Genomic DNA, 27,528 nt, shown 5'->3' with positions numbered 1-27,528 from the left:
TTTTTTTCAGATCTTGGAGTTATTCTGAACTATTCTTGCCTGCTTTATTACAGTGATCCTGAGAGAGACTGCCATGAATGGGTACGTAACATACACCAAGAGTTTGAGGAAGAGAAAAATAAGATGTTTGAGACTCTCATAAAAGATGGGTTTCTTACCGAGGACGAACGTAATGCTGATTATAGCGTGGAAGTAAAGTGGAGGTCGAATGTAACCGAATCAAACACGCACGGACAAAATGCCCTTGTAAGTACATAAAGCACTTGTATTTCTTAATGTTAATGGTGAGTTAGTTTTTGTTCAAATTGATGAGACGTGTGTCAAACGACAGAATATTCCAATGGAAATATCAAGGACATGTTTTCGCAAAGAACAAAATTCGATAAGGATGGTAGATCTGATGGATGGAAAGGGATATCACTGTGGAATTATCAGAGCTCGAAGGAATGCATATGAGAAACATATTGGTCTTGGCTGGTACGCTTTTGCAAAGGAAAAAAACCTTCAATCTGGAGACGTCCTTGAATTCTCCATGCTTCCTTTTACAGATGTCATGTTTGTGGAATTAATAAACAGAATTTGATGATCCTGTTAATCTGTTACTTAAGGGATAGTTAAGTTGTTCTGTCTGTTTTAGAATTTCTCTGGGTGTGTGTGATTTATGAAGTCTTCTATTTTGGATTTTCAGTATTATATAAGTTGTTAACCCTTTTTTGAATTGTGTAACTTTAATATGAATGTGAAATTTTATTAAACTAAGAAAGGAACCGTGTGGTTGTGGTTTAGCGTGTATTCAAAAAACTCAGGTGATGCATACAACAGGTGCAGTTGTTGTAATTTAATACCATTGGTAAAATTTACGTCGCACTGTTGCAGATATTTGTAATCTACAACAATCATTCACATGACAATTTGAACAACACTGCATGACAAAATGATACTAAATAAACAGATTGCAATTATGGTTAACTTAGAAAAAAATGAATGTCCCATATCATAAAAAATGACTCACGTTTTACAATTACACATTTTCAAAGACTTCTTTGAATACCACGTTGGTGGTAGTGTGTGCCGCTTCATTGTCTTTGTCGTGGATTAGTATCTTGAGACCGTTTTTGCTTTTCACTCTTGATACTGCAACATACAATTGACCATGGCTGAAGACATTCCTTGGCAAATACAACCCAACATAGTCTAACGACTGACCTTGCGACTTGTTAATCGTCATTGCGTAGGACACAATGATTGGAAATTGCCTTCTTGTTAATTTAAAAGGCCAGGGTGATTGCGTTGGAGAGATATCCATTTTTGGAATGTAAAATGAAGTTCCGATATTTTTACCGGAGATAATCCTTGCCTCTATAACATGGTCGGCCAATCTTGTAACAATGAGTCTTGTACCGTTGCATAACCCTTCGGATTGATCGATGTTTCTCAAAAGCATTATAGGGGTCCCCACTTTTAGTCTAATGCTGTGATGTGGAAGACCGGATGCTGTCAGTGTATTCAAAAATTCCGTTGTCAAAGAAACAAACGAATCGCAAGCATCAGTGTCCATTTGGTCAACTGAGTCGGAGCTCAAAAAAATCTTTTCATCTCCTGCATAATTTCAATCAAAGCAAATGAGTGTATCAGATTTTAAAAATATCATTTATCAGTAATTTTATTAATTGACAAACATTTCCAAACAACGTACATTATAATTACCTGGAACCATATCTAGCGCATAACGAATTACGACATCAACTGTCTCCAAAGTTCCAGCCAATATTGCTCTACATTGAAGGTATTGTGGATCTTTGTAATTTTGGAGAAAGTTAGGATAGGTTGAATCAATAATTGCTTTTATCGGATTTTCGAAATTGGATATCAACATGTCCTTTGGTATGTCAATATCTGCAAATCCATCATTCGGTTCAGCCAGTTTTCCATCTCCAACATCTAAAATCCAATTTGAGAACTCTTCTAATTCTTTTGAACTTGAAGGTGTGGTGGTTGCAACAAACGCATGTTTTTTGTTAGTCTGAGAACCTTGCAGTGATCCCATATGTATGAAGAGTTGATGATCGCGTGAATGATGTCAGAACGACTGCCCCTTGGAATAACGGGAAGGATTTGACGAAAATCACCGTCGAGAACAACAACTTTACCACCAAAAATAGACTTGGAAGCCTTTGTGTCGGACATAAGGTCCTTAAGGGTTTTATCGAGTGCTTCAAAACAATATTTGTTAGCCATTGGAGCTTCGTCCCATATAATTAATTTGGCTAACCGAAGCAACTCAGCTCGATCGGTATTCTTTGCGATGTCACATATGGATTCCTCCAATGTTGGGATTGGAATTTTGAACATGGAATAGGTTGTTCTACCTCCTGGTAGCAAAAGAGAGGCTATACCAGATGAAGCAACCGTCAAACAAATCTGTTTTCTCGACCGTATGCAAGACGCCAATGTCCTCCAGATGTACGTCTTTCCCGTGCCGCCGTACCCGTAAAGAAAAAAGACACCTCCTCTTCCGTTATTGACAGCCCCGATAATAGTGTTAAAAACAGTTCTTTGTTCATCTAATTATAATTGTAAGAAATCATATGTTACGGTTTTCAATAAATCAGATTCGAAAAATGGTAACAGATAAAACCCAACAATCGAAATGCACAAATACCTGTGAGATGTTGATATAATGCATTGTATTCTTGACTTTGTTCTATGATGTCATAGTTACGTTCATCATAAATCAACTTGTTGCCTAATTGTTGAACAACATATCCATTTGGCTGTGGCATTCCAACAAAATCGGATAAACTCTTCCTGTTCTTTTGGAGTAATTTTCCAACTTCTACCAATGTCAAATTGACCAATTCTTCATTTGACAAAATCAACTCTGCAAAAAATAATTGAATACCGTTAAGGGTTGCATGCACTATATATTATTTTTATATACTTGAATTCATACTAACCTCTATTGTTTGCAATTCTACGTTGCTCATATAATATGCCGTCCGATAATAATTGCCATGTTTTTTGCCAAACATGTGCTGGTCTATTCAAGCTGCTTAATAGCAACAAATGAACAAAAAGTAACCTCAAATAATGCCCAGAGCCCCAGTGACTTTCCTCTTCAATGGCAGCAATGTACTCCCTATCGTCACCAATAAATCCCATAGCAAAGCAAGCATCGCAGAAAGAATTACATCTTTTATTATTAACTATTTTTATGTCTTGGTAACTCTGTGGACCTTTTACATGCGTTAACATCATTTTGAGATAGTACAACTCACCCGAGCTTGGAGGAACCCATACCAATCTACCAATTGTATAACCCTTTTTCCGCGGTTTCCATTCCCTTGTTTTCTTGACATAACAAACTTTCCAACAAATTTGCTGTATGTTAACTCCTTGGCTTCATGATATTTTTTGTTTGCCTCAAACCAAGCAGTAAACATTGATTCCGTGACACTTGGTTTTTCCAACACGGTATCTAAGCGATCCATGTCTCTGTAAAACACAGAATTCTCTCCTTCACAGTGAAAAAATAACCTCTCAACAACGGGTTTTCTTCCATGTATGGGAAAAGAGAATATTCTCCAACATGCTTCGCAAGGAGATACATATCTACAACCAAGATATTGTTTAATCTCATCGATATTTCTCTGGGCATTTTGGTTCACCTCATCATTCCTAACAACGGCAACGGTGATTCTGTCGTAACCTTTGTTGATGTATTTAAATAAATACTTTATCGACGAACTTTGATTGCACCACTCCATATTTATACGAGCTTGAAACTTCTTTAACAATCCTCCTGAATTGTATGGTACAACGTGACGGTTATCAAACCGAATTCCATTCTTTAACACAGTGTGACCATTATCTCTTCTTCGATAAACAGGAAAGCCATCTTGATCAACTATTGTCTGAGGACGGAATTCCTTTGGAAAATACTTGGAACATTTCCCATCCCTTGCACACGGTGCATTTTGGTTAAGACTTCCGCATGGACCGTGTATCATATGTGACTTTACCAAGTTATAGAGCTCATGATCAGAATTCTCGTCAGGTATTTCAGCTGAAATTATCTTATCAATATCATTTGCGTTTGGATACTTGCTAGTCGGATGAAGAAAAATTATTATGTGAGCATGTGGCAAACCCCTCTTTTGAAATTCAATGGTATACATGTCTGTTAATGAAATGTCATATATTTATTATTAAATTGCAGCATTTAAATAAGTCAACACATATAAAAGGAAAAATTTAAGTTTGAAAGAATAAAGGAAAGCAAATAAACTTACAGGCAAGGACCTTGCCCATCACAGATTTCTTGGTGAGATCGGACAGTAACTCATCAAACTTCATTTTAAATACTCGACAAATAATGTCTGGACGATCGGCCGATTTCAAGTTTGGTTGTCTGACATAACGTTGTATCTCCGACCAGTTTGGATTACATGTAAATGTAATAAATAGGTCAGGAAAACCAACATAGCTGCATATTGCCATTCCGTCAAAATATAGTTGATCCATATATCTACGACTGCCAACATATGAAGACGGCAAAACTACTCTTTTTCTAGTGCTTGAGCCTTGTGTCACACTGTTCGAGTTTAACTCATTCAAATTGTGATACTTTCCAACCCTTAATTTGGATTGATTTTTACGAAGCCATCTAAGTCTCTCCGATTCCAACATTGTATAACCATCAACTAAAAATTGTTGGAATAGCCTTCGAGCTCTTAACAATGTGGGTGCCTCGTTATGTCTTGATTGTATTCAGAATGCCATCCATTCTCTTAGTATTAACCTGTTTCTCTTCGTAGCTTCTTCCCATGGAACATCGTCAAATTCTAATTCAGCACGACTGTTTGGTGCGGAGGAACCTACAACGCGACTGTGATCCCGATTTTTCACATTTGGCCTATATCCATCCTCACCATATGGAAAAAGCAATGGATATTGATATCCAAGATAAGAAGTATGATACTCATCAATTCGTTGAAGAGAGCCCGACTGTTTGTGCATTATGATATCTCTTTTTTCAGTTGTATCGACATCACCAACTATCAAAGTAGCAACCTCGGAAACAGTCGGCTGATTATAAATACGTCCATCAGTTTTTCTGTCTGAAATAAGTCTCAGTTTCAAATATGTTGCACCTCTTTGAGACAAAATATCTCTCGCCATTTGGAAAGACTGAGCATGAACGTTGTGTTCGTACAACATTTGAGATAATTTTGTAACAATATCAATGTCAACGCCAGTTTTTGTTCTACATAACATTAGTTCAAAAAATTATGAAAAAGTCTCAAACACAAAATGAACATAACAAAAAATCATTGGCAAATAAATACCTTATCCCCTTAATCCTGTGTTGTATTTCATGTTCAGTGTCGTAAATATAGAGTTTTGCAAATTTTGGAGTCTGTCCCGACATGGGTAACATACTACCAATTCTATGACAGGCCTGCCCTTGAATACGGAAAGTAGGAGGAACGCTTCCATTGTTAAAACGGTTATCCATCTTAGTACCATGAGAGGTGAATGCAAACATCATGTTATACATTCGTATGTTTTGCTGGATATTTCGAGACTGAACCGTATCACTGTCAAATAAGAGACGCTGCAAATATTTAGGTGGCATCTTTAGAAATGGAAGTTGAATCTTGCCATTTCGATAACACATTGAAAATTTAGGAATAGCTCTATTTCGATTCTTTTCCTTTCTTTCAAGATACCACATTTGCGCACCGCACTGTTGGCATTCCACATTAGCGTCTCCTATATCGTAGTATCCTATTATAAAAACAGTGTTTGAGTAAATATTTTTATATTGTAGTATTACATTCGACTATATAGTATAGTAACGCAGATATGTAATAATAAAATAAAACACTGTTGAATGGATTACCATTTGAAGAAGTCGTTGCAGAATTCAAGTCTGTAGAGATGTTATAACCTTCATCCAAGTATTCAATATCAGAGTCCGTTTCAAAACCTGAAGCATAAAATAAAAAATGCTGGTTATTTGATAATTAGAATATGATAAGGGGTTCTGAAGGAAAAAAGTACTTAATATTCATATACTTTTTGTACTATTGTCATCTGAATCCGAAAATAAATTGTTATTGTCCGTGTCCGGGACAGGAGATGCATAAACCTCAGGATGATCATTTGAGCCTCTAACGGTGCTGTCAAATTTTTTTGTCAAATTCAAACCCAATCCATTTGAAGGAAATATGGTGGGTTTCCGGTATTTTAACATCTCAATAGTTGAAGGTTGAGTTCTTGAAGAAGATGGTTGAAAGGTGTTAGGTGAAGATGACTCAAAAATGTTGATGGTATTCATTGTTATGGTTGATAACGGTGTTCGGAACGACGAAGATTGTTTGACGGAAGATGGAGAGAAGAAAAACTCATTCTCTTTGTTTGTCAAATTCACACCCAATCTGTTTGAAGGAAATTTGGTGGGTTTCTGGTAATTTAACATCTCAATAGTTGAAGGTTGAGTTCTTGAAGAAGATGGTTGAAAGGGGTTAGGTGAATATGATGATGAAATGTTGATGGTATTCATAGTTATGGTTGATAACAGTGTTCGGAACGACGAAGATTGTTGGACGGAAGATGGAGAGAAGAAACACCCATTCTCTTTGTTTGCTGTCTTCAACCGCTTTGCCTTCTTCTGGCTGAGGACCTTCATTCTATTAAACCTTGCCTTAGCAGTTTTCATTTTGTTGATCTGACGTAAAAAAATCAAATTCTCATCATCCATATTAAACTCCATTGATGGATTACCAAACGCTATTCAATATGTTTTTGAGCATCTGCAGTATTCTACATGTAATATATAGATGACATGTTGTTAAGATACATTTATTTAATGTTAACGAAATGATTAAGGGGAAGAGCATGCTTTAACAAAATAGCCACGCGACCAATGAATAGCAAGCATGGAAGAACTAAATGTCATTATTAATACATAACCCCTTTATTATAGCGTGCAGTTATTGAAATTAACCCTAAATGACATCACTGTTAGCTATTTAATTTATTTTGCTACATTTAAAAACACAGGAATACCAATAGTTATGAATAAGGTGCACACATTATAGTATTAATATGTAGTATACCTCCTATAAAATTAAATATATATATATATATATATATATATATATATATATATATATATATATATATATTATTTGACATTTTACTTACACAGGTCTACCAAAAGTTGCGTATAGCACAAATTATACACTACATATTACTAATTATCCTTTGATTATGCTGTTAGGGCACATTTAAATATAAATGAATACGAAAAGTTACGTACAAAGGTAACTTGAAAAAAAAAATTATTTGTTGAATTGCATAAACGTGTTATTAAAAATTGATAAACTATGATAATGATATTAGAATAATTTTATTATAAATTAAAGGTATTTGTTAGTGTATTTTTATATATGCGACTTGTTATTTTAAACCTAAAAACATTTATGCAAACATTATTATTTGAGATTATAATTTTAATTCATGACAATAATTTCGTAACACAATTATACTATATTAAGAAGGCACTAAAAATCTCCTATTATTTTCTATACATGCATGTGTTAATAAATATATTGTCCAACGTGCTTTGATTATTTTTTTAGGTTGTATATTATAGACAACATTTCCAAATAACCACATAGTTGAAAAATAATAGAAGTAATATAATAAAATCTTGAAAAGCATATATTATCCAAAATGGGGGGTCTTAGGGAATAGCAAAAAAAAAAGGAACAGAGTTTTACAATAAAATCCAAATATCCTAATATTAAACATAAATTTAAACAATAAAGCTGAAGAAAAACATCATGCATAAATAAAATGCTCTATAAATCATCGACGTATCACTTGGTTGCCTCTATCTTCACTTTCTTTAGTGGCTTGGTACCCGAGTACTATGTAGCTCCGACCAACTCACATTCATTATCACCGTCTGGTGCACTTGATGACTTCGCCTTTGTTGGGGTGACTATACTGTTAATTTCGGGGTCATTTTCTCCACATGCCGAAAGTGAATGCTACAGGATAATGAAAATGTATTATATGTAATTAACAACGTGTTAAATAATTAATGTATTAAACTCTAAGAATCCAATGTTTAGCTAAATGATTGAGGAGTTTGATATGTACTTACAGCGGAAAAATCAACATTATCTTCCTTTCTTGGATCCTTACCACTAATGTTAAAAGTCTGAAAAATAAATGGAGAAATTAGGAATTAATTTCATTAATAGACGAACAAATTTGGAAAAACTTAGATAAAATATATCAGTGACTACCAAGGTATCTATTGGGGTGTTTGGTTCTTTGACTTCAATGTCTGTAGTTTGCTCATCTTGCTGTTTGATGTAGTTTTCTAAAATCTGATCAACAGAAGAGGCATCTGTTAAAAGCTTCTGAACAGAACCTTTATTGAAGTTTGGCTGCACTTTAACTCTAAAAGCCATTCTCTTTTTCAAAAGTACTTCAAGTTCATCTGGATAGACCATAGGATCATCTTCACCATTCTGTAAAGAAAGCATGGAAAATGGATTAGGCCGGAATTAGATTGGAAATTGAAATAGCAACACTTTTATTATAAATCCATAACGGAAATATTTATTCATAATTAAAAACCTCTATCATGGATTTGCGCATATCGTCGGCTGTTTTTCCAATGATATTAAAACAATCGATATCCCAAAATACAAAACGGAACTTGGAATCTCCATCAATTACATGAATCTCAACCTTGTACCTAAAAATTTATTTCAAACAATATATTCCATAAGTAGTTACGATAGAAAAATAAAAATAAGGAAGAAAAACTTAAACATCAAGTTTAGAACACCTTGGTACAGGTTTCACAACATTTTCACCACATCCACATTTAAACGGATTATCTGGATTCGGAGCCTTCAAAGTGCAGCCGGTGCATCCATAGTAGAACCATCCATATTTGGAACACAAATTTCAAAGTAGTAGCCACAGTAACACATACAATATCCTGTTAAGAAAAACTTTATTCATTAAGACATATATGGAATTTATGGATTCGGAGAAATAAAAGTTCATGTACCAGTACGTTACCTGTTTTAACTTTGCCACTTCCGTTAGCAACATACATTTGGCATTATAAACAAACTTATCAATAGATGTGTATTGGATTGACCCAGACCAAGAAGATATCGTCTGAGTGGATTGCGATGGTTTTTCATTCCTCTGAGATTCAGACAGCCTACGAAATATCACAATTTCTATGAAGCAAACATTGTAGTTGGATTTCTTAAGAAATATTGTAGTTGAATTTCTTAAAAATTGTAAACAACACAAAATACAATTTTAATATATACTTAGACATGAATTCCTTGATAACACCAATATCGTCGTTGATAAACAGCTTTGAGCCACTCCAGCCATTAGAGACTGCAAAAAATTAAAAGTGAATCAGGTTATTAAAATAATGTTCATAAATTTCTGCTTATAAATGGAATATTCTATTTACCCTGGGAATCCTTAATGATTGCATGAGTTAGAACAATGACTATTGCTCCATGGTTTGATTCGTCATTATAATAATTTAAAAACCTGGTTCCATAAGTGTCCCACAACGTGCAAGTTACAATGTTCCCACTACAAAATATAAATAGCCATCAAAATGTCAAAAGGACATAAAAATAAGAATAATATATGAAAATATTATCGAAATATACCGCAAATCTTTCAATTTAAAAGAAATGACAATCTTTTTTCCTCCAGTCTTGGATTGGCAGTTTTCAATCTCATCAACCACACCTATGATATCTGAAAATGAAAAGTATTTTACGATAAATTATTACAGAGATTTAATATGTATTAAGCAATTCATAATATGTATTCTTCAAAATATCTCTGGCATACCTTGGAGTCTGTCCATCTTACATTCTCCTGTGAGTATATCAGAGAAATCTTTAAAGAAATATTTCTCAGAGGGAATGTTGTTAAGGTCAACTGGTTTCACAGTTGTACCGCTCAAAAAAACAATTTTTTTAGGATGATCGCACAGCTTCCACTGGAAATCATTGTCATAAACATTTCCATTATTTATGATGCAAGTCATATCCTCTTTCAGCAACTGCTTCCACTTTGAGGTATGGTCACCACGAACCAACACTTGAATACGATCTCCCTAAATAAAAAATAACCAACAGAATAATATTATATAAGCTGCTTTTGAAAATAAAATATACACAAGATGAATAGGAGCTGTTGAGAAAATGAAAAATACATAGAACCCTAAAATAAATTTGAAACCCTGAATACGATCTACATAACAAAGATATTAAACCCCTAATATCACAAAGAACCCTAAAAAAATTCAACCTTTGAATAAATCACCACCATCTCAAGATGCTCGACACCTTTACTATTTACGACACTCTAGAGATCGTTGATACGAACAGCAAGGCGCCATGTTTCTTTGGAATCATCATCACGAACGAAATCGGTTCTGCGAGACATTGAAGCTGAAGGTAAATTTCCTAATGTTTAGGGTTGACGATGGAGCATGCAATGGTTTGGGGATGGTTTTTACGGATGACAATGGAAGATGAAATATTCTGTTGATGGTACAATTGATATAGAGGAAGTATAAGAAACCGAAGGGGCAACTGATAGAAGGATTCATTGGAAGTTGTTAAAAATTGAATTTGGAAGTTGGAAAGAATGAGAATAGGCGCATGGGATATTGCACAAATGGTTGCGTATTGGAAAAGGCTTACGTGATGATTGTGTTTGCAGTATTAAAAACATAAAACATTAATTAAAAACTTAAAACATTAATGAAAAAATGCAATTAACCCGTAATGACAGTTTTATCCTAAAAATGTCATTAATAAAGGGATTATCATGGGATTAAAATGTAAATAATAGAGGCATTAGATTTCTTAGTATAGTAGTTGATTTTTAATTATAATAAAATTTCAAGATCCTTAGCATAATTTCCCAACATTTTGAGGGTATCATAATTTTGATAATATTTTTAAAATATAAAATTTTGAATGTTTATATTTTTCTAACGGTATGAATTCATACATAGTTGTAGATGATCTAATTACAAAAATCAAATTTGTATGAGTTAAATTTTTATTGAAATATTTACATATCACTTCTTTGGGGATAGAGTTTTGGATGGTCTTAGTGGTACATTTTAAATTTTGATCTTAGCAGCTTTACTAGCAATGACACCGCCTCCCTAAAGTCGAACATGTTTTACAAGTGTCCTTTCTAGTAAAAGTTTTGGGACATGGAAATAAAGTTTGATATGACCTTAAAATTGGAGGCATATTTTGGGCGTTTACAAGTAGCACATGCTAAGAATTTTCTTTTGATTATTCCTATTGATGAGTCAGACTAACATATGTCACTAGTAGTATACGGGTGGCAAACAAACATGTTCGCCCCATTTAAGTTAGCTCCGTAAAAGCCCGCAGTAAAAAGAGGGCGGAAAGTGCCCGCAAGCTCTGCATAATTTTAGCCTAAAAATGGCAAAAGCTTATGTTAATGCCCATGCCGCAAAAAAAAAATAGGATGGAATGTAACATGCCGATTTTTCTATTTTATTTATTTAATAGCTATTTTATTATTAGTATAATTATTTAATTATTTAATTATTATCTGGTGTGATAATTATTTAATTGTGTGTTATTATGCTAATTGGGGTTATTAGAATTATTGGTAGAATAATGAGATATTAGCTATTGGGCCTAATTACTGGAAATAATAGTAATAAAGGGGTGTGAGAGATGCTAAGCCCAATTGATTTAAGAAAATAGTAAGGGAAAATTAGGTTTTGTCTCTCATAACATTCATTTTGAAAGAAGAGAATAGAGAACTCAAGAGATGAGAAAGAGGAGAAAGAGGGAAAAGTGGAGGAAACCTAGAAAAAGAATATTTAACCTAAGGTAAGGGGGAGAATCCTCATTATTGTGGGTATATATGTATGTAATAGGTAATTGTATGCTTATGTTGTTCATCTCTCTATTTCATAGATTTCAAATGTTAGGGTTTGTGTTGAATCCATGAAAATTTGAGATTTAATCATGTTTTATGTTGTTATAATGTTAACCCATGAATAGAAACATGATTAGGAACCACCTATTTGTGATTAATTGTTGTTTGGTTGAGTTTTGGTTGGTTAAAAACGTGTTTTGAGTGTGCTGTCAAAATCGGGTTTTTTTTTCAAAATATGCAGAGGGCGCGTCGCGTCGACATAGCGCTCGTAGCGCGTGAACTTCTGACTTGGCGCGCGTGGCGCGGAAGAGGACGCATAGCGCGACCTGTTATGTAATTTTGTGATCTTTGATTCTTTAACTTGGGGGTCATGTATGCTTATGATTTAAGATGGATTTCCATGTGTTTTAATAATTTATTCAAGGATGTTTAGATAGGTTTTGAATCGAAAACGATTATGTACATGTTACTTGAGTTTTACACATGTACATGATGCTTTGGGTGAATTATGTGAATAACGTGAATTAGCTTGTGTGCTATATGTTATGTGTAATCAATAAATGCTATGTGTATGCCTTATTGATGATAAATGTGTGTTGTGCAACATTTTGGTGGATAATTCGAGTTGTGCAAATTATTGTGATATGCTTGGATAATTAAGGTTCTGTGATGATTTTAATTGCATATACTGTGAGTCTTGTTACACATGCATTCATGGGGAGATGATACTCCGATTTAGGCTTTGATCCTTGTGTGGAAATAGAAGTGTGGCTTTGTTCCTTTGTGGACTCAGAAGCGCTGGACTATATGTTCATATTTGAGGGCTTTGGTCTTGTCCGGATCGGAAGCGCGACTCTGATTCTTGAATATAGAATATGGAGCGCTGAGCTTGATGTTCACAAGGTACCACATGCATGAGTCGCATTAATTGCATTTGGAGTCACATTGATTTTGCTATGTGATATTTGGATTAGTGCGTGATTATGTGACGATTGGAGATTCTGTGTTATGTGCAATAATTGTAGAACTCATTAAATTATGAAGCGTGAAGAATTTGCTGGATTGTAGTGTACTATATTCATTGTACATATTATATGTATTCATTATGATGTGAATTATCATCCTTCTGTTTAAATGATGTTAAATGCGACATCGCGCATGTTTCGACGAGTAGTGTGCTTGCACGAGGATTTAGTCGAGGAGTGTATTGGTTATTTTTTGTTTTGTTAAGTATTGAGTCAATGCTCTGATCATGTAACACGGGGGTATTTGAACTCATGTTTGGATGTTTGAGATATTGTTCTATCTATCTTATTTTAACATTGTACTGGATATATTATGTTAAGTGGCCTTGGTGTCTATGTTTGAATTCATATAACACATTTATGATATGATATTGTCATTATATTGGTAGATGATTATAGTATGGGATATAGTCATTGAAATAGTTTTGAGAAGTTATAATTTCGTTGTGATATGCATACTTGAGAAAACATGAAGTTCGATATGTATTATAATTTGATCAGGTGCATGTTAATTGTATGTTTATGTTCGATTTTCAATTGTATTAGAAACAACATGTGGTACCCTTTATTGTATGCATTATGTTTTACTCTGTGAATATATATATATATATATATATATATATATATATATATATATATATATATATATATATATATATATATATATATATATATATGGGGGGTTTAAAAAAGGGTGTTACACGGGACATACATATTAAAGGGTGTGAGCCTAAAACTATGATCTGCCTCGTAAAAAATTACAGGTAAAACAAGCATGTTCAACGAACTGAGTCCGTTTTGCCACCCATAAGATTTTTATCAAGGGCCAAATTTTAAAATTATAACAAGACCTCTAAATTGCTTGAGACGACTTTGTCGCCCGCCTAGTTAAGTGTAGTAATAATTGACATCCGTTCGCCTTAATTTTTTAATATTTTATTATAATACATTTTATCAGGATCCAAAAAAACAACTGTTATGATATATTAAAGGTTACTTTCTTTGATTCCCAACACCAACAATTTTTTACTTAGGATGTGTTTGTTTCATGGATTAAAAATATAGTCCTAAGAATGCTATTCCTGGGAATATTATTCTTGGGAACTTTATTCCCTTTTATGTGTTTGCTGAAAAGATTTAATTACCTTGGAATATTTATTTAATATATTTAATTTAAATTATAAAATATAAAATAAATGAATTAAAATATATGGGAGTGAGAAGTTATGGATGGTTATTTCTTATTCCATGGGATTTTAAGATTCCCACCCTATTACATGGGAATAAAAAGTGACAACATTATGTGCAAAATGAATTCCTGAGAATAAAAAGTTCATGGGTATAATTTAGTAAAACTTGAAACAAACATTGGAATGAAAAATATTCCAACCTACATTCTTGGGAAGAAATTTATAATCCATGAAACAAACGCCCCCTCATTTTTTGTTACAAAAAAAGGTTGTTAATATACTCTTATAAATATATTAAAATAAAAATACCTATCATCACGGTTAACACCAGAAGCCGTCGTGAATAGTACTTACATGTTATCACAATTTAGTTTAACTGTCATGAATTCTTTCTTCAAACTAAAAAGTATTCTTCTCCATTAGATTTCTTACATTTTTCTATAAGTTATTTGAAGGTTGTTAATGCCTTTTTGGATTATGTTTCCGTTTATGTTAAGATGTTGTTAATGGTAGTTTATGTTTTCAAAACAAGTTAACATTCTAATAACTGTTTCTATATCGAAAGTCGCTAACATTTTTGTTGTTATGGAGAAGCAATATAGGAAGTATGAAGCTATTTTAGCAGCTTCATCCGACTTATATTTTTTCTTCATAGCGACCCAAATGGTTTGTTCAAATCTACTTCTAATCATTCCAAGAATCTTTTTAATTAGAGGTGTGTCCTCGTCGTTGTTGATGTATGTTGTTGTTAGTCATAAATGGTTTGTGTTGTTGTTATTGATAAATGTATGTAGTTGACATTGTTGTTTTAGTTGATAAATGTTGTTGTTGATGATGTATGTTGTTGTTGTTGTTGAGTTTATTATAATGTATATAGATTGTTTGTTTCACTAACCCTTCATTAAACATGTATTCATTTAAAGTGTTTTAGAAAATAATAACTTGAAAATTAAGTTATATTTGAAATGCAACTTATATCATTCAATGTTTTTTGAATTGCAAGCATCTCATAATTCATATATCGCTCTTTAACATGTAGAACTTTGTTTATTGCCCAAAATTCTTCAAAGCAACATATTCATTCTCTTTTAGTTTATATTGCAAAATATCAACTTTGTTCGGAAATTCTGAATCATCTTCATCGTTGTCATCATAATAATCATCATCATCGATTAAAATAATGATGATGATTTCGAAATAGTCAACATATTCATGCTTTACAAAATAAACTAGGAATGAATCATTGATTTGAAGAACTCGAGGCATTTAACCAAATACTATATGTTAAGTATCAAGAGATGAATTATGATTTGAATGCAATTTGAAAAACAGTGGTTCGTTTAAATTGTTTTTCAAGAATAATTTAATTTTTCAAATTATTATCTGCTACATCAATTTTAATGGTTGTATATGTTTAGTGAGGTGTAGGAAAAAATAAGCAATCTACATATTTTATAATAAACTTAAGGTACTTTCTATAATGATTATCTTCTCTAACCTTGGTGAAATGTTAATTTATATTCCAAATAAATTACTACTGCTAGGTTTCAAATCCATGACCTAAATATATATCACAGTGATAATATTATACATCTAATGTGATAGGTAGAGCGCTACCTAGATTTCTACCACGGTTGTGCGACCATGGAGATAAGCGTCTTACATACAACCATAATTTACCTCACAACAGTTGGTCAAGCGTTATAGTATCCTTTTTCCAACCGTTGTGGTATGGCTTAATTTCCACAGTACTGTGTATTTGAAATCAATAAGAATATTGTCCCTTTCTCTTCCTCAAATGGTTGGTAATGATGCTCATTTTGTGGATGTATCATGATGTATGGGATGAATGTGTCATGGCCACCAAATATTCTTCCAACATCATTTGGATTTGTGGAGAAAACCATTGGAAAAATATACATCCGATTTGACAGGCATAATAAAATATAGATTAAACATTTAAACACCATATACGAAAACAATTATTCATGTGACAAAATGAGATAAATTTAAGACTCAAATAGTTTTGATGCTCTAGATATACTTTTAATATGTGTATCTGAGCTCTTATAAAGTTTCATAAACAAATTTTGAGTAGAAAATATCAAAAGTTACGGGAGTTTATATAAAAAATCATGTGTGTCATATTTTAAACTCTGAAATGTTATTACTGTTTCTAACCTCCTATATTTTTTATAGGATCTATGTCTAGAAAATGGAGCTGGATCTATGTTTGTTAGTGTTTATTGACAATGGAGCTAGATCTATATTTTTTTTTAACTCTTTGTTTTCTTATTTATTTTAATGAGTTTGCTGGATCTGTATCTATATTTCCTCTAGAAAATGAGAAGAGTATTGTTTAATGTCATGTAACTTTTTATGAACAGGGTAGCATTATTTTAGTATATTTGATTTTCTTTTAATTTTACAAAAGATTGACTTGATTGTTCTTCTTTGAAGGTGCTGCTGCAATGAAAAAATGGAGTACGTTTTAGAGAAAGAGCTTTGTAAGTTGTTATGGAAGTTTGTTTTTAATTCTTTGACAACCATACCCTGTTAAGTTTTTTTTTTATTTCTCTTCAAAGTTTTGTGCAAGTAGTCTTGTTTTTGTGCAGCAGTAGTCTTGTTTTTGTGCAGATTGGTGTTATTGTTGCAATAGTCTTATTTCTGCTCTGGTGTAAATGGTTTCAAGGATAATGAAGAAATTGTTGATCCAAATATATTGTAGAAAATTCCAGATTTATATTGGATGTGATCTAAAAGGTATATATATATATATATATATATATATATATATATATATATATATATATATATATATATATATATATATATATATATATATATATATATATATATATATATATATATAATTTTAGATTTGATATATTAACTTTCTATCTTTTTTTACATGGAACTTATAATCTTATAATCAGGTAGAAATAGTGAAAACTTATAAATTATAATCAGGTGGAAACATTGAAGGAGTTGCACTTAGCAATGAAAGATTTTAAGATCTTTGTATTTATGTTTATGTGATTTTAAATTTTTGTAAGGACTTAGAAACTGAATTTTATTGATTTATTTTATATAATTTTTTTATTTATATTACTAAATGGTGAAAAAATGGATTAAGTGATTAAACTCATTTATTGATATTTATGTTATTTTAATTTTGTTGATTTAGGTCTATATTTAATTAAAGCAATTTATTGATATTTATTTTAAATTTAATGGTTAATACCTATTTTCACTCCTGCCATATGGGGTTGGTTTCAAAAATCCTTGCCAAAAAAAAGTTGCAAGAATTGAAGATTCTTTCGTTTTAAACCTTGTAAAATTTTTATTTTTAAAACCAACCTTGCCACTTGAAAGACTCTATCATTTTGAACCCTGTAAATTTTTTTTTTTTAGTAAAATAACCTTGCCCGTCATATTCCAGAGGGTTTAAAATGACATAATTTACAAGATTATAGGGTTTAAAATGACCGAATATTCAAATGGCAAGGTTGGTTTTAAAAACAAATTTTTTACAAGGTTTAAAACGAGAGAATCTTCAAATGTTAGGGGAATTCTTGCAATTTTTTTTTGGCAGGGGGATTTTTTAAACCAACCCTATATGGCAGGGGTGAAAATAGGTATTAACCCTAAATTTAATTGTGATGATATAGTGGAATAACCGGTATTTTTCCATGTAAAATTTGGTTTGATCTTCCAATTTTGTTTGCCATTATTAAGTTGAATAAATTGTAATATTGAGAATTACAAAATGTATTTTAGTTTTGATCTTCCAATTTTATTCAAATAATCAATAATCAATTTTTTTTTATAAAAAATCAATTAATTTTGTCATTTTTAAAAGGCTTAAATACATTTTTGGTCCCTGTAAGTTAGCGAGTTTTTGGTTTTCGACCCTGTAAGTTGTTTTTGTTGGTTTGAGTCCCTATATCTTATTTTTTGCTTGCGGTTTAGTCCCTAAAGCCAAAATCTGCAGGAAAATCTGCAGCTTTCCTGCGGTTTTTCCTGCAAATTTTCCTGCGGATTTAGATTTTAGGGACTAAAACTAATGCGAATGTGAAATATAAGGACTCAGACCAAAAAAAACTTAAAGGAACGAAAATAAAAAACTCGTTAACTTACAAAGACCAAAAGTGCATTTAAGCCTTTTTAAAATTATTAGGCTTAAATGCAACTTTGGTCCCCCTATTATGCCTTTTTTCCAATTTTGGTCCCCTCATTTCAAAAACCGGTTTAGATAATCCCCTTATTTTGAATTTCTTAGTAAAATGGTCCCACTTCAAATCTGAGAGTGTTTTTTTATGACGTGGCATATATGCTGCCTACTTGTCATTAACCATGTGGATAAATAAATTGCTTTTATAAAATTCAATTTATTTTGTTATATTCTAAATGTTTTTTTAAATTTTAAACTCATTATTTTATTCCATTTTGTTATTTCAAAAAGAAAAAAAACATTCAGATTTCCCAAACCATGAACCCTAGAAATTGAAACGAGAGATGTTGTCATTTTCCCCATTCACGAACCCTAGAAATTGAAACACTAGAAACGTCTGCGTTTCGCGATTCCATTGCTTCGTGAGTTCTGGGCTTCGGGACGTCAGTGTTTCGTGAGTTCTTGAATTCGTGACGTCTTTGCTTCGTGAGTTCTTTGCTTCGTGAAGTCTGCGCTTTGTGGGTTGTTTGCTTCGTGAGTTCTGAAAAAATGGCAACTCCATTTTATGTATTCAGGTAAGTGCTTCTGTATTGTGGTCCCAAACTATGCTTTTTGTTTGCTGTTTGTTTATTGTGTGTGGTCCCAAACTATGCTTTTTGTTGTTTGTTTATTGTATGTGGTCCCATACCATGTTTTTTGCTGTTTGTTTAATGTCTGTGGTGCAAATTGTTTATTGTCCATTTCGTCTGGCCCTGTTTGTTTATTGTCCATTTCGTCTTGTGTAGGTCAGCACCTGCTCAACATGTTAGACTAAGAATACATCATAAGGGGGAATTGATAACTCATCCTATAACATTGTATGTCGGTGAAGTGATAACTGAGTTGGAATGGGACTGGGATGTGGACTATGTGTCCTATATGGATCTTGAAGAAACGATAAAAGGTGTGGGTTATGGGAAGTTTAAGTGTCTGTGGTATTGTCACCCAAGGTTTGCATTTTCGCGTGGGCTTCGACCGTTGAATAATGACCAAGATGTTTTAAGGTTTATTGAGGATGTCAAAGGGTTTAAGGTTGTTGATGTTTATGTTGAACATGTTGTTGATATACCCGAAGTTATAGAGAGTGATGAGGGTGTTGATGTGAATGTGAACTTGGAGGGTGAGGGTGCTGATGTGAATGTGAACTTGGAGGGTGAGGGTGCTGATGTGAATGTGAACTTGGAGGGTGAGGGTGCTGATGTGAGTAAATCTGTGGAAAGTGAGGGTGCTGATGTGAGTAAACCAGTGGAAAGTGATGGTGCTGGTGTGAATAAAAATCTGGAGAATGAGGGAAATAAGGGTGCTGGTTTGGAAAGTGAGGGTGTTGATGTGAATGTGGAGGAGGTTGATACTGAAACTGATCCAGATTATGAGGGGTCTGATGAGGAAAGTGATGAATGTGATGGTGAAAGTGAGGAAGTTGATGATGAAAGTGAGGAAGTTGTTGATGATGAGGGGCCTGATGTTACTGCAGATTGGTCAACAATTTTTCCTAATGGGCAACAAGCTGAAAGCTCTTCCATCCATGATGTTATTTCAAATGAAGATGGTTGTGATTCTGATGAATTGCACACCCCTCCAGAAAGTGATATTGAAGGTGAGGAACCAAGCTTTCCAGTTTTTAAAGAGGCGACTAAGTTTGAGTTAGGCATGAAGTTCAAAGACAAAATGCAAATTAGAGATGCTGTTAAGGAATATGCAATGGAACAAAAGAAAAGCACTGTCATAAGAAAGAATGATAAAAAGAGAGTAGTGGTGAGATGCATGGATGGTTGTCCTTTCTAGTGGTGGTCCTATATTTGAGAGAATTTATGTATGCTTGGAAGCATGTAAGGCTGCATTTGCAACTACATGTAGGCCCTTAATTGGATTGGATGCATGTTTTTTAAAGGGAGATTTTGGAGGTCAGTTGATGGCTGCAGTTGGCACGGACGAAAATAACAAGATTATGCCCATAGCATATGCAGTTGTGGAAGCCGAAACCAAAGACTCATGGCAATGGTTCTTAAAATTGTTACTTGATGATTTGCAAGCCATCCAACATAATAGATATGGCTTTATCTCAGACCAGCAAAAGGTATTAATTTGTTTATCTAATTTTTTATGTAGTAAACTATTTAGAAGACTTCATTTATATTTGTTTATCTCATTCTTTTAGGGATTGGTACCGGCTATTCTAGAGACAAGCCAGTACGTTGAACATAGATTGTGCGTGAAACATTTATATGGCAATTGGAAAAAGAAATATCCAGGGATAGTGATGAAGGAAGTTTTATGGAGGGCTGCTAGGGCAACAACAGTACCTGCATGGGAAAGGGCAATGGAACAGATGAAATTACTTGAGCCAAATGCTTGGAAAGATATGAAGGCAGTCCCTGCTGCATGTTGGAGTAGAGCACATTTTAAAACGGGCACTCAATGTGATTTGCAAGTCAATAACATGTGCGAAGCTTTCAATAGAGCAATTTTGGAGTATCGAGACAAACCAATCATCACACTACTTGAAGGAATCAAGCACTATTTAACTTTGAGGATTTCAAAGCAAAAAGATGCTCTAGGTAAACATAAAGGAGTTATAAGTCCCAACATCCAAAAGGTCATAGAAAAGTCAAAACATGAAGCTGGTGGATGGAGTGCAACTTGGCATGGTGATGATGACCTTGCCATTTTTGGTGTGTCAGATGGTAGAGAAACATTTGTTGTGAATTTGCTTCAAAAGACATGCTCATGCAGAAGGTGGAATTTAACTGGGATACCCTGTTGTCATGCTATTGCCTGTATATGGTATAACAAAAAAGCACCAGAAGACTATGTTTCATCCTATTATAGGTAAATCAAACATCTAAATTGTCATTTGATTTCAGCTCTGCATTTTGCATTTTACCATATTAATGAGATAATTTTGTGTGCATATAGGACAACTACTGTGCTTGCTACATATAGTCACATCATCTTGCCAACAAATGGGCCACAGTTATGGCCAAATGATGGAAACCTAGCCATCAACCCACCTGTTATGAGGAGAGCTATTGGACGGCCAAAGAAGAATCGAAACAAGGCTAATGATGAGCCTAGAAGTACAAACACATTGCCAAGACTCCTTCAAACTGTGAAATGCAAAAAATGTGGAAATATGGGACATAACAAAAGAACTTGCAAAGGGAAACGAGCGGCTGAGAGATCCATTCCTAAGGGTGGCAATAAAAAGGCAAAGAAGAATGCAAAAAAGGATGTTGGGCAAACTATCATAGAAGAAGGGTCGCAAGCACCAAGAGCAACTCAAGAATAGTTACATTAGGCTTGTTCTGTTTTTTGTATGCAGCTATAATTCTGTGACTCTGTTTTTTTATATGCAATTTGTTTTGAGCCTATTAAGGCATTTGTAATTCTGTGACTCTGTTATTTTGAGCAAATTATGGCTACACGAATCTATGCCTCTGTTATTTTAGGGTCTGTGTTCATTTTGTTAAGTAAGGCAATTGTTAAGTATGCCTCTATTTTGTATGCAAGTTGAATTCAATATCCAATTGTTAAGTATGCCTCTATTTTGTATGCAAGCTGAATTCAATATCCAATTGTTAAGCATGCAAGCTGAATTTTGTGACTGCATATGCTGCCTGAACTTGCAAGTTATTGAATACTGAATTTGCATTCTGAATATGTAATTGAATATGCATTCTGAATTTGCATTCTGAATTTGCAAGTTGAATAGGCAACTGAATATGCATTCTGAGTTTGCATTCTGAATATGCAACTGAATATGCATTATGCATTTGCATTCTGAATGTGTTACTCAATATGCTGTTATACATCTTGAATAAGATGCAGCTCTTGAATAAAATGCAGCAAAATGAAATACTGCTATAGCTGTTATAAAATGTGATTTTTGTGTCAATTATAGGTCAGTTATGAAATGTTCAGTAACTTGCAAATTCAGAATTGACAAATACATTACAGAAATCGAATTGAACCATCAGTAGAATTGAACCATTAACAAGTAGAATTGAACCATTAACAACAGAATTATAGGTCACATTACAAGTAGAATTGAACCATTAACAACAAAATTAGAGGTCACATTATAAAGGTAGAATTGAACATTACAGTAGACCAAACTTAGATGAATATTACATTACTTGAAAATGTTTGTTGCAACTAATGCAACAACTAATGACATTACAAACCCTAATGCCAAACCTAAACCCCAACCCATATACTTAATCTTCAACTGCAGAACATTTTCATGATTCTTGCTCTCCTTGCTTAAATCCAGAAGCTCGTCATTTTTGTTTTTCAAAGATCGAATCACATCTTTTGCACGGATGTTCATCTCTTCATCATACCACTCAAAATAGTTACACCCTTTTTTCCTCAACAAGTTAAAATTCCCACAACCATAGAACCTTCTTCCGGGATTCTCGTAGGTCCAGGATGTCATCAATGGAGACTCAACCTGACACCAACATTTGTTCCCTCTTCTTCTTAACCCGGATTGATTTGTAGATGCAAATGAGACCCTTGACGACATCGAACAAGAAACAGATGAAATAATGGATTGGTTGGTGGCGAAAGCAAAGAGATGAACAAGATGAAGATTTGCGAGAAGATGAGGCTTGAAGAATAAGATGGTTTACGTTGTTCTCTTCTCCAAGAACCCAGATGAACAAAACATTAGATTTAGGGTTAAATGTTATATTTATATTGTTTTATTACTATATTATATATTAATATATTAAAAAATATTTTAAAATATAATTGAAATAATTATATAATAAAATGAAATAATTTGTTGCTGATATGGCACTGCCACGTCACCATTGACACTGCCACGTCATTAAAAAACACTCTCAGATTGGAAGTGGGACCATTTTACTAATAAATTCAAAATAAGGGGACTATCTAAACCGGTTTTTGAAATGAGGGGACCAAAATTGAAAAAAGACATAATAGGGGGACCAAAGTTGCATTTAAGCCAAATTATTAAATGAAACTTATATCAGGTGTAATTGAGCTGAAAATTTGAGTGGCCCATTGACATCAGAATTTTAAAAAATTTAAAAAAAAGAAAAATAATTAGTGACCCAATAAATGTTAATTGAAATAAATCGGTCCAGTTACCGAACCCGATTCAATCCGAATTAAAAAAACGACAATTAAATTGGTCAGAATTGGACTAACAGATAACACCCGAAAGTTGAGCCGAATCGAGATTTTGAGTCCGAACCCGAATCGGCCTGAACCGATGTTTACCTTCGTATGCCTATCAATCACTGATATTTCTACTTTCACCACCTGTTTTCACTAGCGGCCCCACCCAAACTAAATTATGCTATTCATAGTTGCAACAAGCAATTAAATTCACGGGTGGTCCAAAAAGTCATTAAATCTAACGACAGTTATAAAATCAGATTAATAGTCAACGCTAAACAAAGCTGAACCACTATGCTCCATGATGGACACTCACATTACCCACTGAACAAACCAAACACACCCTCCCACAGATCACAATCATTTTTTTCACAACCAACAAATTTTCCCCTCTCAAAATCCCCCCTAACAGATTCCTCTACCGCCAAACACATCGTTCAACAATCACTTTCATAATCTCAAAATTACCCACACACCCTCAATCCCATCGCTATCAAAAGCAGACAAACAAGTGCATAAACGTCATTCAACACGTCTCTTTTCTCATCATTGTAAATGGGCCTGGCCCAAAGAAAAAAAGAAACATTTCCCCCCTCACCCAACGGACACACCTTCCCCACTCTCTCTCTTCAATCACTACCCGTGCACAAGTGCGCACGTTAGCTGTCTCCTTACACAATCATCATGCCCTCTCTCTCCTCGCCACTTTGTCACAGTGAAACTAAAATACTCTAAACTTTTTATCTCTAAGTTTTCATTTTCATGCTTCAAACTAGTGTGATACCCGTGCATTCGCACGGGTACCCGTTCTGGCACGCTTATTTTGTTCAATATTTTATTTTTTTATAGAAAAAATATATTTTGATCCATTGATCAATAACTTCATGTTTCCGTTAATATTTAATATTTTGATCAATAATTTTAGGTTACCGTTAATATTTAATATTTTGATCACTAACTTCATATTCCCATTAATATTTAATATTTTGATCAGTAACTTCATTTTCCCGCTAATATTCATTATTTTGATCAGTAATTTCGTATTCCCGTTAATATTCCAAATTTGTTCCCGTTAATATTCCAAATTTTGATCAGTAACTTCATATCCCCGTTAATATTCATTATTTAGATCAATAACTCCGCGTTCCTGTTAATATTCATTATTTTGATCAATAACTTCGTGTTCACGTTAATATTTCAAATTTGTTCCCGTTAATATTCAAAAAATTTATAAGTAACTTAATGTTTATGTTAATATTCAAAAAATTATCAGTAACTTCGTGTTCTCGTTAATATTTAATATTTTGTCAATAACTTCGTGTTCTCGTTAATATTTATTATTTTGATCAGTAACTTCGTGTTCCCGTTAATATTCAAAATTTGGATCAAGTAACTTAATGTTTCCGATAATATTCAAAATTGATAAGTAACTTCGTGCTCCCGTTAATATTCAATATTTTAATCAATAACTCCGTGCTCCCGTTAATATTCAATATTTTGAATATTAACGGGATACCCGTGCATTCGCACGGGTACCAGTGTGGTACGCTCATTTGTTTTAAATGGTTTATTTTACATAGAAAATTGAATAAAATAGTTAAATAAAAATTGTATGAAAAAATAAATATGAAGATATGAAAGAAAATTGATACGCTCATTTGTTCCAAAAATATAATAAAAATAAAATATATATTTTTTAAAATATATAATAAATCGATGTCTATAATTCTTTCAATATATTAAAATCTTGGATAGGATTGGCCTATAAATTTAACAAAAACTCTTGTAAATTTTGTACGTTATTGCATTACCAAGTGTCTCAGTTTAATAGTATTGCTGAGCAAATGTCAAAGGTTAAATTTAGAACAGGTTTATGCTGCTAAGCTTCTTGTGTTTCTTGTGTCTAGCTGCAACCAACACTTGAGCAATGCTAGATAATATGTTTCCTTCAGGGTGTACATAAGCATAAACTCTAGAGTACCAACAAAAAGAAAACTATAATTGAAATTAACATAGAGTGTGAAAATTGCATAAGCGAGAGTCCAACTAACATAATCCTTAATATAAACCTCAATAGTTTGGTTGGTTTATGAACATGATTATTGTTTGTGTTATGTAATACAAACTATAGAAACTGCTACTTCCATGTCTTCCTTCAACCGTGTTAATATCAAATATCAAATTGATCAACAGCAAAGGGAATGCTGCAGGGTCTAACTCCACCAAAAGCTCAATAAATTTTACTATGTTTCTTTGGTGAAACTATTCCAATCAAAGTTATAGTTTTTGCATGTGATATTTCTAATTAAAAATGAAAGCACAAATCATTACTAACTATGCAATTGAGCTTTACAACTTTTAAAGTAGCATGAAACTCCCAATATACAAAGATTACTAAACTAATTGATTAACCAATTCCAATTCAGTTCAAATATAATATGGAAGTCTCAATAGAATCTTTATTATTTTTCTACACGAGTATAATATTTTTTAAAACTACAATCAGTTTCACGGAAGTCATAGAACCTTTGTCATAACATATCAAAATATTTGAACCATCTTGAAGAGAACTCCTTGAAGGGAGAGCAGAAACCATTTTGCTTCTCTTTAAGCATAGATTTATAGGGCCTCCACAATCTTTATTAGATATAAGCAAAATCCAATTAAACCGGTAAGTTCACGTCATGTTTACATCTCGATCCTTGATGCTTTTCAGTCACAATGTTGCCATGACAACGTCTTTATCGAACCGAAGCCTGTAATTAATTATTGTATTATTGTTTGTGCTTACTATTCTGACAGGATGTAGGGAAAGGTGTTCTTGAAATTTATTAAAGAATACTTGAAAGTTTGGCCTTAACAGTACTATCAAGAATCGAATATGTACTCCATGCAGATTGCCAAACAGTAAGTCTATCACAAGAAAGAAGAAGCAGTGTAAGAAAGTTTGTCACAAGCACTATCATTATTATGTAGATTTCTATAAACATAAAAACAAATACTTGAGTAAACAATCACATGATAGTCATACATGTATGCAAAGAATTTTCAATGAGCAGAAGTAAATAATCATAATCATCATGTGGTTCCTTTCATTCCCCTTTTTAAACAAATATGTAGACTTTTGAAGAAAACATATAGTAGTTCAAAAAGCATAATTCCATCCTGTCTTTCTAATAGTCCTTTCTTAGAACCTCATCCATCCAAGGTGGTTTTGTGTGCGTATATGTTTTTTAGGGGTAGTATGCATATGACATGTTAACTAAAATGATCAGTACCAAACCAAACATATCTTGTAACCACAGTCATATACACAAGCATGGAAGCATTCCTGCATAGGAAGGAATGAAATCATCATTAATTTTCCTACATCCCTATCATATTACGCCTTTGTTCATCTAAGAGTATAAAAGCGTGACGGTGATCACGCTTACGACGACTTGGTTGGCACGCACTATAAAAGCAAAAAGACTCAGTAGAAGCATGAACTATACAGAGAGCCCAACTATACAGAGAGCAAAAAGACTAAGTAGAAGCAAAAAGACTTAATTTAAGTTTTCTTTTACCAATCTTCGTCAGAGATACCTGTTGCTCTTTTACTATAAATAAACGGACAGTGTTTGAACATTATTTGCTTTCATATAATACAACATCGGAACATCGAAGATCATGACAAACTCTTTCTGTCGCAATCACGCCAGACTGGATATCAGCATCAACATTGCATATAGAGGAACTTGAGAACCAACTGTACAAAAAATGTTTGAGTTAAAAGAGATATTGAGTATGAATTCGACATGTAACATGGTTAAAATCAGGTCAATTACCCGTACGAGAAACGTTCAGGAGGACCTCCAAGTCGTCGACAGGCAATGCCACCAATGTCATCATAAGCCACTAATACGCCTACACACAGTCGGTCCTTTTTAATACATCT

General features: G+C 33.2%; 3 protein-coding genes and 1 long non-coding RNA gene across 4 annotated transcripts; all 4 read right to left on the bottom strand.

Annotated features, from left to right (window-relative positions):
* Positions 1 to 1,021: 1,021 nt before the first annotated feature.
* Positions 1,022 to 4,689, bottom strand: LOC131658087 (uncharacterized). The gene is made up of 7 exons (XM_058927422.1): positions 4,293 to 4,689; positions 3,279 to 4,180; positions 2,958 to 3,228; positions 2,663 to 2,881; positions 2,130 to 2,564; positions 1,708 to 2,031; positions 1,022 to 1,599 (listed from the first exon to the last, which is right to left on the bottom strand). The coding sequence occupies exons 1-7, from the start codon at positions 4,687 to 4,689 to the stop codon at positions 1,022 to 1,024; spliced, it is 3,126 nt and encodes a 1,041-aa protein (XP_058783405.1).
* A 583-nt stretch (positions 4,690 to 5,272) lies between these two features.
* On the bottom strand, positions 5,273 to 6,853 carry LOC131655790 (uncharacterized). The gene is made up of 3 exons (XM_058925597.1): positions 6,082 to 6,853; positions 5,906 to 5,992; positions 5,273 to 5,790 (listed from the first exon to the last, which is right to left on the bottom strand). The coding sequence occupies exons 1-3, from the start codon at positions 6,776 to 6,778 to the stop codon at positions 5,303 to 5,305; spliced, it is 1,272 nt and encodes a 423-aa protein (XP_058781580.1). The 5' UTR covers positions 6,779 to 6,853; the 3' UTR covers positions 5,273 to 5,302.
* Positions 6,854 to 7,940: 1,087 nt separating this feature from the next.
* Positions 7,941 to 10,524, bottom strand: LOC131658086 (uncharacterized). The gene is made up of 12 exons (XM_058927421.1): positions 10,465 to 10,524; positions 9,925 to 10,192; positions 9,738 to 9,828; positions 9,530 to 9,657; positions 9,378 to 9,450; positions 9,115 to 9,262; positions 9,026 to 9,031; positions 8,876 to 8,940; positions 8,662 to 8,782; positions 8,325 to 8,552; positions 8,180 to 8,236; positions 7,941 to 8,063 (listed from the first exon to the last, which is right to left on the bottom strand). Exons 1-12 carry the CDS (start codon positions 10,522 to 10,524, stop codon positions 7,941 to 7,943), a joined length of 1,368 nt encoding a protein of 455 aa, XP_058783404.1.
* A 15,518-nt stretch (positions 10,525 to 26,042) lies between these two features.
* LOC131655789 (uncharacterized) lies at positions 26,043 to 27,470 on the bottom strand. The gene is made up of 3 exons (XR_009299882.1): positions 27,419 to 27,470; positions 27,177 to 27,339; positions 26,043 to 26,504 (listed from the first exon to the last, which is right to left on the bottom strand). It is a non-coding gene; the product is annotated as an uncharacterized LOC131655789 (long non-coding RNA).
* Positions 27,471 to 27,528: the final 58 nt, after the last annotated feature.

This window comes from Vicia villosa, linkage group LG3 (genome assembly GCF_029867415.1).
Source record: "Vicia villosa cultivar HV-30 ecotype Madison, WI linkage group LG3, Vvil1.0, whole genome shotgun sequence".
Classification (NCBI taxonomy): Eukaryota; Viridiplantae; Streptophyta; class Magnoliopsida; order Fabales; family Fabaceae; genus Vicia; species Vicia villosa.
The sequence above is the reverse complement of the archived record's forward strand: the minus strand, read 5'-3'. Positions and strand labels throughout refer to the sequence as shown.